Consider the following 10447-nt stretch of genomic DNA (forward strand, 5'->3'; position numbering starts at 1 on the left):
TTAACATTCAGCGAGCAAAGATAGAATTTCTCTTCAGACTATCGACGTTTTCCGCTGAGCCATTTTCCTTCTCAGATGTTGCTCTATAAATGTGTCATCAGGGTTGTGTGTGCCAAATATACATGCCTACAGTTCAAGGCATAAATAAACTCAAAGGTTATGGTAGCAGCATTTATCAACGTTTACATCTGTTGCCTGGAAGCAAATGAAGGATTTATTTATGGCTTGAGTGACATGCATGTAGTCCAAGCTGTTTTTCATGTTTCCTTATATGATAATCCACAGAATGAAAGCATTCTCACAAAAAAAGCTTTCATTTTTAAGATATTTAAGGCCTAAGTTGTATCTCTATGAACTCAAGTCATTTTAAACTGATTCCCCAACGATGTCTCATCTGTAAAACCTCATGTTTAACATTTCATATCTTTTCAACCATTCAAAAGAAGTTCCTTTTTTTTCTGTTTATACTTCTGCTCATGGGAACCTTTTAATATTTCCTCTTCTGCCACTAGGGAGCCTAATTTAGGAAACACAGGCGATCACCATATTAGGACGAGCCGAGAGCCTGCAGGAGCCTAAAATCCCCTTTATAAACTTCATTTTTGCTGAGTGATTAATGACACACATGCTGATTAATGCACGAGATCTGTGACTTTTTCTGCTATTTATGCTTGTTTAAATCAGTTGTTTGTCTGCCAGGAAAAAGAAAACTAAATGTAAATGTTGTATTTATTGGACTCAAATAATTGCACTCTTTTTCTTCTTTTTTGCAAGGCTTGTATTTACACAGCTTTGTTTGGTTTTTGTCCTCATGGGGGCGAAGCTTTGAGACCTTATCTTGATTGCATCCAACCTTTTGTTGCAGAAATCTAATGTAGACTTGTGGTTAAAAGGCACAGCTGTATTTTATTTATTTATTTATTTATTGATCTCTGCATTTAAAAAAAAGTTGGCATTAGGGTTAAATCCCCTTTCTTTCTCACTCTGGTGCTCAGTTTGAACTTCTTCAAGTCGTGTCTACATAACAAAAGGTGCTGAGTTGCTGCCATGTGATTGGCTGGTTAGATATTTGTGTTAACCAGCAGGTAAACATGTGTACCTAATAAAGTGGCCTGTGGATGTATGTGGATGCTAGAAATTCAGTCTGTTGTGAGTAAGAAGTAAAGGGGTGGCGTTTGCTGGAGATCAGAACTTGGTCCGTACGCTTCTTGAATATGTTTTGCCACCTCGTCCAGACAAACATGACAGCATAATAACTTCATCTCATCTCAGTTTCCTCAGTTTTCCCATCAATTTTCAATATTTTTCCCATAATAAAACACAGTCAGTTCTGTCTTTCGTTCCCATGGAAAATGTTTGACCGTATTGTTAAAGCTCTGTTCTCTAACGTAATTAAAACCAGCCACACCAGATGATCTCAAAGATATGCTGTGTGCACATTTTTCACTTTGTAAGATAAACTGTAACCGACACCAGCCCAGGTTCCTCAGAGACGTTTTGTACATTAGTGAATTGTACATGTCGTTATAAATGGCTTCCTTGACATAAAACACTGTATGTCAAAACCTGTGGGGAACTCTGGGGAGCAGTTGAGTTTACAGCCTCACATCTGCAGATTTATTTTCTTTTTTTAGGGAACAAAGAAAAAAAACTCATCCACTTGAATTTCACCTAACTGCTCATTTTTTTTCACATGACTTTATACAGTTTAGATCAGTGCTTCTCAAACTTTTTGTTGTACTTTGTACTCGTGTAGATGTCATTTTTCCACCCAGTACCAATAAACCAGGGGCTTCAATTTACATTTAAGTTCAGGGGCCACATTCAGCGCCGTCTGATCTCCACTAGGCCGGACCAGTAAAATAACAGCATAAGAACCCATAAATAACTAAAACTCCTAATTTCTCCTCATGTTTTAATACAGGACTTTTACATTTAATGAACAACCTGAAAATGTCTGGAGAAAAAAAAAAGCTCAGTTTCAACAATATTTCTCCTCAAATGCACATTTATATCATTTGTTTACATATTTTATTTTTATCTACTTTATTTGATATTTTCATTATGTGTAATTTATATCTGAAAAATATGTAATATAAATTTTCATTTAAAAATTTATATATTCATAAAATTTTCTATTTAAATAATTTTTTTAAAAAATCATTAGTATTTATTTTATTAATTTATTAACTTAATATATGTTAAATATGTTTTATATTTTTTTTATATATTTTGATTTTATATTTTTATCTATATAATTTTTTTAAACTTTTTTTTTAGTTCTGTTTACATATTATATTTATATTATATATTTATGTACATATTTACACATGCATTACAACAGATCACAATGAATCTATTAAATCACAAAACATTTAAGGTACTGAAAAGGAACAGAAAAATACAGTATTTCACATTATGATCAGAACCATGTACATTTTCACATGTGTGTAGTAATTCTGACGACGTGAACTGACTCACCTCATACAAACTGAAGTTAGATTTATTAAGTAAGAAAGATATAAAAGATAGAAGCTTTCCCCATTTTTTATTTTCTCACGTACCACCTGGAGTGTCTCCAACTACCCCAAGCGATTCGTGTACCACCACTTATTCCACTTTCCTTTTTTACTTCACTAATTATATTTGCTGAGCTCCATTTACTTTATTTCTCTTAAACCTTACACTTTATCTCCCTCCACCTAATAAAACATGTAAAGGAGCTACAGCAGAGTCAGAATAAAGACACTACAGTCCGTTGAGGTGTTTCTTGACGCTACTGCTGCTGCCATTATAACATCTTTTAAATACCACATAGTCCTATTTTTCTTACCTTACATCAGGAATGAACAGATGCAGGTGGGGCTATCATGCATGCTGTACCAGGACATGTGTCTCCCACTTAGATGGAGACAGCACTGATCATAATCTAAATTAGGTTAGTTGTAAAATGCCATTCCCCAAAAAGTGACAGTGATGGCACTCCTTTAGAGATCCCAGTCGTCACGATGCCAGAGTGAAACACGACCTACAGCTGATGTGACCACACGTGCTGCCTCCGGGGCTCCTGCGGGTTATTGCCACTGCAGCAAACTACTACAGCGCCTTTTAAATGTTTCCATGCTGCGGTTGTGTTTCACATCCAATAGTGCAATGAATAGAAGGACCATTTATCTGTGAGTCAGTCGCTTTCGAAGCCAAATTCATTTTTAGGTTCTTTGGGTACATTAAACAGCCGGAGCCTGTTTAAGCCATCGGGACAGCCCAGGCATTTCTACTGCCACCGTAATGGAGACAGCAGCCCCAAGAAATTAGTCGAATAAATTCACTCCATCCAGAGACATTAATGACGACTTCCACAAGGTGCTGCCCTCTAAAAAAATGCTTTCACTTTCTACAAGTATTATTACTATGTCCTCACACTTTTGCACTATTAACCTCTCTGCTGAATGAAAGGAGACAGTGATGTATTAAGCATCATGTCCAGAGAAGAAGAATGGCTGGAATGCAGCAATCAGATGTGGTAAATTCAAGTTAATCCATCATGAAGCAGCGTCTAGAGAGCACTAGATCCTGGTCCCTGCAGAGAGAAGGTGCTGATTTATTCACGGTCAGGGCAGATCGCATTTCATCCTGCCTCTTTATAGACATTCTCTTGTGTCATTTCACCCCATCATGACATCAACACTCTACTCTTGCACAAGTTTTTCAGGTCTTTTCCCCCTGTTTTTTGTTTTGTTTTGCAGGAGGAGAGCAGTGTGAAACCTGAAGAACAGGGAACATACTCTAGATTTGGACCAAGTTCTGAGGATTTGACAAATACTTCAGAGCAGGTCCGAACTACTGACTTGCAAACCATGAGAGACACATTTTTTTCTGATGCATGAGTCTCTGTTTAAGTTTGTGTTCCAGTGAGATAATTTCTGTTTCTGATTCAATTTCAGGACCTCTCTGCCACTTCTCACACTCAGCCACCGCAGAAGCCAGTTCGTAGAAAATACCATCCTGAGAGCCAAAACCTGGAGACTGTTCCTCAGCCTGCCATGCCATTCCCTCCCCCAGCCAAACCTAGCCAAAAGTTAGTTAAAGGGGTAGTTCACCCTAAAATGTGTTTCTGAGCTGTTAACATAGTGTTACTTAATTGTGATGAAAAAGCACCTATACTGTTGTTAAAATTTGTAACTGTCTACTTTCTTTAAAAAACAGGATTTTATGGGTCAATAATAACTAAGCGTCCCCTAGAGGATAAAAGTTTTCATGCTGCTTCTGTACGTTACGAAAACATCTTAAAAGCCTCACAGCTCCCTCCCTCCCTCCAGATTAAAAAAATGCAGGTCTTCACTTTGCAGGTATAGAAACCGCACCCACCGACGCATATGTACTGGTGCAAATTTGTTATCTGATGTAGATTCACTAGTTTCAGACTTTTGGACTTTTCCAAAGCTTTTGAGAAAATATTCCTGCAATGGGACAGATTTGTGCTTTTGAGGGGTGTAAAAGTAACACAAGACTTTATTTTTTATCTGCTCATCCTCATCTGGCGACAGACGACAGCTCAAATCGCAGCAACAGCAACTTAAGGCGGCACTTCCTGCAGTTGCCACAAAATGTCTCCACAACCTGCTGGAGCTGCTGACAGGCCAGCGTAACAGCTCTAACAGCTCAGACTGATACGGTTCAGAACCACCTTGTTCATGTGTAGTTGAGGGGATTCTGGAGGGGAAAGTCTTCCACCTCAAAGACCGCTCTGTGGTGTAGGTGCTTTGTGAATCAGTTTTGTCCTCCATCTTGCTGCCATTCAATAATTCCTGCCTGTGTATTTACGACCCGCCCACTCTCCGCCCCTGATCCCGATTTTCAAAATTTGGCAGTTCGTGTAGTTACGCAAAAACTAATGAGTGTAGTTATTGTTTAAATATTCCAATTATCACACATTTTAAATTCAGTTTAATGAGACTATATTAGAATTAAATTAAATAGATCAGTCCCAGACCTCTGGGGTCACCCAAAGAGCACAGGGGGTCCCTGAGGCCTTGAACATTAAGAGCCATTGTAAATAATGTCCACAAACTGTCCCTGTTTTAAGGAAAAGAAAGTAAGGCTATATGTTGTTCATTTAACTTTGGCTTTATCAAAGGACAATGACTCATCCGGAATACATTATTAATGGTGGGAATTTCACTTTTGAAAGCATAAAAATTAAGCATGTTTTCAGCATGGCGTGGAGCAACGGGTCCATGGCTTTTTGGTATATGAAGGGGGTCCCTGAGGAAAATAGGTTGGGAAACAATGAGTTCAATAAATAAAAAAAATGTATTAATTTTTATTCATTCTTTTTATTAAGTGGCTACTGGCTAAAATGTAGCCATTGCTACCAATAAAAAAGTTTATTTTAAAACTCTTGTAAACAATATTTCATAGAAATACTGCTTCACAAGACAACTTTTCTTTTTATTTTTTATTTTTTATCAATTAAAACAATTACACGTCTTGTCCAACACCAGAAACAGAAAGCTAAGCAAGTGGAAAAATCCTCCCAAGTGAGCTAGAGGCAAGCAAAGTGAGAGAAAATTCTGTTTACGTTCATTAAGTTGGCCCAAACATTGATTTATTAAAGCTAATGTTTAAGTTTAAATTAGCTACTGTTTGCTAGCATGCTAGCCAGATAAACATCAGGGTAAAAACAGATCAGCTTTTACAGGTTATTATACTGCCCTCTAATGGTGAAACGGATGAATATAATAAATCCTCTGAGGGGTATATCAAGACTTTTCCAGATAGAATTTAAGTAGTGGTGTGCGGATCAATTCTAAAATATTAGATATTTATGTTCTAGTCTTGTGTCTGTTTTAGTAGTTTTGGGTAAATATGTAGTTTATCATTGACAGGAACACAGTGGAAAGTAACTATATTATCAAAATCTCATCTAAAAGAAACCCAGTTGGTATTTGAAATACACTTTTTTAAACATATATTTTGGCTTTCCAAATACATTTTGTACAAGTTGATGTACGAAGCATGGGCAGACCTTAACCATTCTCTGGAAAATGTGCAGTGATTTCAGAAAATGTTCCTCAATGAAAACTTGCTGGAACTTCGAAGATCCCACCATCAACAGTGTTCAATGTCGTTAAAAGATTCAGAGAATCAGGAGGAATTTCTAAGCTGAAGCCAAGACACAGATGCACTTATAATAGTATGACAATTAGTGACCTTTGGTAACCTAACACGGTATCTTGTAAGTAATTTGAATTTGAATGTATCTGCTTGCTGTGGGTCCACATACATGGTAGCTGCCATATTGGCACCACCATTTTTACTGTGGTCTCTAAATGGACAAACAACTCTGTGAAGTGAAAATCTCTGGGTTTTAATACTGCAGTAAGGCAAGGCAGTTTATTTGTATAGCACATTTCATATACAGGACAATTCAAAGTGCTTTACATATAACAAAGGCATTACAGATATTTAGAAATAGTAAAAGGCATCAACACAGAATCACAATAAAATAAAAATGAAATACACTTAAACCACTAGATCCACTCTCAAATGAAAACATGTCTGGAAGAATTTTGGCCATCCTGGCTACTGTCCATTCACAAGTTGCTATACCCATCTTTACCATCAGAGTAATTCTTACACACTGTAATGACCAAAATATGACTAAATAATATTAATTTACCAATATTCTTATTTCATAGACTGTTTAGATTTTGTTTGTAATGTTCATTTAGTTTAAAATACATATTTTTGGCATCAGTTATCATGGTGTCGCGATAAGTGTTGCAGCATTTGGGTGAGGCTTTTATGTGTTCTAAAATGGCAGAAAAACCCATGAAACCCACCCAGAAAGGGGAATTCAGCAGCGACTGAGTTAGACACTAATTCACCATAATGACTCTAGCATGTGTGCCTCTGTCTGCTTATGTACCAGTCAGCTCATTGAAACGAAAGTGAAGTAGAAGGTGGCTATCAATAACATCGAGGCTCCCAGCAAAGGATTTCTGACTGATGCACAGCCACAGTAGCTTATCTATAGATCTGCTGTTATTCATCTGCACTGCCTTTTTTAGCTACAAGTATGTTACTTAAATTCTTGGTTAATGAAACACTTTGTTAACCAACTAAAAAATAGCTTGATATCTAATGAATCTCATGTCCTGTTAGGCTGCTGTCCAGACAGAAAAGGGAAATCCAGATGGCAATCCGGAAGAACAAGGAAACCAACGCAGTGCTGACACGCCTCAATAGTGAGCTCCAGCAGCAACTTAAGGTCAGTCCGTTTTCTAGTTCTCAAAGCACAGTTTGTGGATACCAGTATAGTGTATTGTTGTCCATCTGTGTGAACTTTATGATATTCTCTACCCTCCACCTTCTTTGGGGAACAAAAATAGGAAAATCAGCCGTGCAGATCTTAGAGAGAGACATCTAAAGGATGCATGCTTGACACAGCGTGCACATTTAAATCTGACAGTTCAATCAAACAACAGGGACTTGAGTGTATGCTGCATTTAAACCGCAGCCACAAGAGTGTGGGATTGTTTGTGTTAACACTGTTTCAAAAGCTCTCGGTTGTGTGTGGGAAGTTGGATTCTACTTATTGCAACTGACAGCAAATACTCCCGCCGGCCCAACTTGGTGAAAAGCTCCAAACTCAACTGTCTGCCCCCCTGCCCATCACTCATAGCTGAACTAATGGCTAAGACTTGGCTGTTTGTATGGGGAATCTGGCTGTGGCACACACACTCTCATTATGGACACATGCTGCATGCTTGTCATTCTCCCAGTAAGGGATCCCAGAGTAAAACCTTCACGCTCACATGCAGGATTTTTATAGCTTTCATATATCAGAGGCTAAAGAATTAAAAAGAGAAGGCAGCTAGCAACAGATGGCCTGGTTTGTGCCATGCTCAGCAATAATGCAATTTGATTTTTAAGGTTTTGTAATCATGCTATTCTATTTACTAAAGGTCAGTGGGGAAGATAGGAAAAAAATCATTCTATGTCCTCAAAGCATTTGTGGAATTCTGCAGAGAAAGGCAAATGTGTCTTTAAATAGACCCGGGCCTTGTTGAAATACCAAACAGCCACTGGCACTCACATATGTCTTCTTCAAAATAGAGCCTAGGCCGGTCAGGCATCCAACTACAACAGGGTGTGTGAGAAAAGAAAGGAGTGCTTGATGGAGAGGAAGTTCTCTCCTGACTTGTCGCCAAAACAATGCCAGGGAGACGGCAGCGTTGTCATTTAACCCAGCCTCGGTTTTTAATTATCCCAAAGAGGGGAATATTTCTGGTACATTCAGACTTTTTAGAGACACCATCTCCAGCTACACCTCCTTATTTAGAATTAACTGGTAACTATGTCCAAACTTTTTTACTGGTGCTGTGAATGCAGCACATAGTACACATCCTCATAATGATCTATTCCAGGTGAGGAGGTAAACTGAACTCTTTCCTCTGTCGTCAGCCCTCTGGTAGAGCTCTAAGAACAGGATGTGTTCAACACCTCCATATTTCAGGGTGTCATGAAGATTACAAGGCCTCTTTAGAGGATTAATTTTAAGGAGCATTGTTACTGTAGCAAACAGAGTCGACTGGAGGCCGTTTTACAAACATGGTAGTGTCTCCATGGAGGCAAGGTCTTATCATAACTCCCCACTGTGCTCAGCTTTGTTCTTTCTTTAGGGAAGTGACAAGGTCAGGACCTTTATTCCATATATTAATGCTACATTCACGCAATCTAGTTCACATTTTGGCTTCAAGTGACCCTGCAGCTTCTCTTCTTGTGTTACTTTTAGAACAAATTATATATTTTGTGGTGCAGTGAACATTGCAGTTTTTTTTGTGGGAGGGATGATGTCTGGGATATGTTCTTGGCTGTCGTCACCATGGCAAACAAAGTAAACAATGTTATTAGGGCCTGTGGGGCTTCTCTTGCTCTGACTGCAGAGTTTGGAGGTCATGTTTTCTTTGTGGTCGGCTGCAGGTGGTTCACCAGGAGAGAGTCACCTTGGAGTCCCAGCTGGAGCTCCTGCGGCCTCTGGCCTCGACGTGACCAAGCCTGGGGGTTGGATCAGGGTCACGTTGCCAGGTCTTCACCACAGCACACCAGTTTATCTGCTGGAGCCAGGAAGCAGAAAGTTGTTTTGTCATGAGCGTCTAGTCAAATGTTAAAGGGCTGTTGATGGAAGCAAAGGTGCATTGTTGACTCGACAAACAGGGATGCAATTCTTCCTTAATCAGGAACTCTTGTTCCATGTCTGTATGTTACTTTTGGAGGAATAGAACCACATATTTTTGAAAAATTACTAATTTTTTTCGTTGTGATGTTTTAACTTATTTCTCATATTTTAGATTTCCTGTTAGTTTCACTGTATGAATCCTAAATTGTTTACAGTGCTTGTGATTGTTTGCACACATTGACATGAATCTGGTGAATGTTTATGTTCTGTGGCAATCACAGGAACTAAAAACCTCTCAGTCTTTTTATGTACAGTGCATTTTTTTAATGTGTTTCCACACCCATGGTCTAAATCAAGTGATGGTGCTACAGATTTCTTAACCAATCATATTCTGTTTGCACCTAAAGAAAATCAAAAATGCACATCTGCAACGTTGGGATTAATGTTTGTCAAATCTATCATAGACAGATTAATCTGAACTGGCTTCGTATTTAGCTATACTGAAGAATGCTGATACTTTTGACTCAAGATTTAAATGCAACGTGTTAATTTTTGCCCATTAAGTTGCTCCATCTTTAATTTAGATGTGTTTGAAACAAAGTTTTTTAATCCATCAATGTCCTGACCTGCAGCCCTACTGTTAATGATTTAACTGATATTGTAGTTTGGGGGAAAGAAGGTATAAACAAAAAAGAAAAGAGCACAATATCCCATGATGCGCTGGATAGATGTGGATTTGAGACTTGGTGCCACTTTAGTTTGCTCTAAACCTTTTGTTCCACACAGCTGATGGGATTGAAGTGATGAACTCGTGATGGCATGTCTGATTCTGCATGTTTGCTGAAATGTTGTGAGCTATACTGTTAATTAAACTAAAATCATGTCCAACTAAGCTCTGAGCTTAAGATGCAAATCAAAACAGTCAATAAAGTTCTCTATTTTTATTGCTTGAATTATCCTTTTTCTGTCAACTATGGCTCGAATGCAAGATTGTATTTTTTCAACCCTCTAAATGACATGTAGAAAAACTCATATTTTCTCTGAGACATGAACCAACGGATATTATTTTCACATCATCATAAGAGATCAGACAAGCTGCAGTCATGACCCTCCTGCCATAACAAAGCAGTTTCCCCCTCTCCAGCACGAGGGTCAATCAGATCACCACCGATGGCTCGATTCCCAGATCCTCTGCTGCCACTACCCAAAAATATCCACTGACACATTTGGCTCTCATTTAAGACACCTTACACTCTGATTGGC

At 38.3% G+C, this 10447-nt stretch overlaps 1 protein-coding gene across 2 annotated transcripts in view; it reads left to right on the forward strand.

The window, feature by feature from the left end:
- The window catches only part of reps2 (RALBP1 associated Eps domain containing 2), a 29271-nt gene extending 19143 nt beyond the window's left edge, over window positions 1-10128 (forward strand). For both annotated transcript variants that reach the window (XM_042007014.1, XM_042007015.1), the window contains 4 exons: window positions 3747-3833; window positions 3945-4078; window positions 7168-7273; window positions 8989-10128. In XM_042007014.1, the coding sequence (XP_041862948.1) occupies window positions 3747-3833; window positions 3945-4078; window positions 7168-7273; window positions 8989-9057 (396 nt within the window). In that variant the 3' untranslated portion in view covers window positions 9058-10128. The remainder of the gene's footprint in view (window positions 1-3746; window positions 3834-3944; window positions 4079-7167; window positions 7274-8988) is intronic.
- The last annotated feature ends 319 nt before the right edge of the window (window positions 10129-10447 follow it).

The sequence above is a fragment of the Melanotaenia boesemani genome, chromosome 14 (assembly GCF_017639745.1).
Source record: "Melanotaenia boesemani isolate fMelBoe1 chromosome 14, fMelBoe1.pri, whole genome shotgun sequence".
NCBI lineage: Eukaryota > Metazoa > Chordata > Actinopteri > Atheriniformes > Melanotaeniidae > Melanotaenia > Melanotaenia boesemani.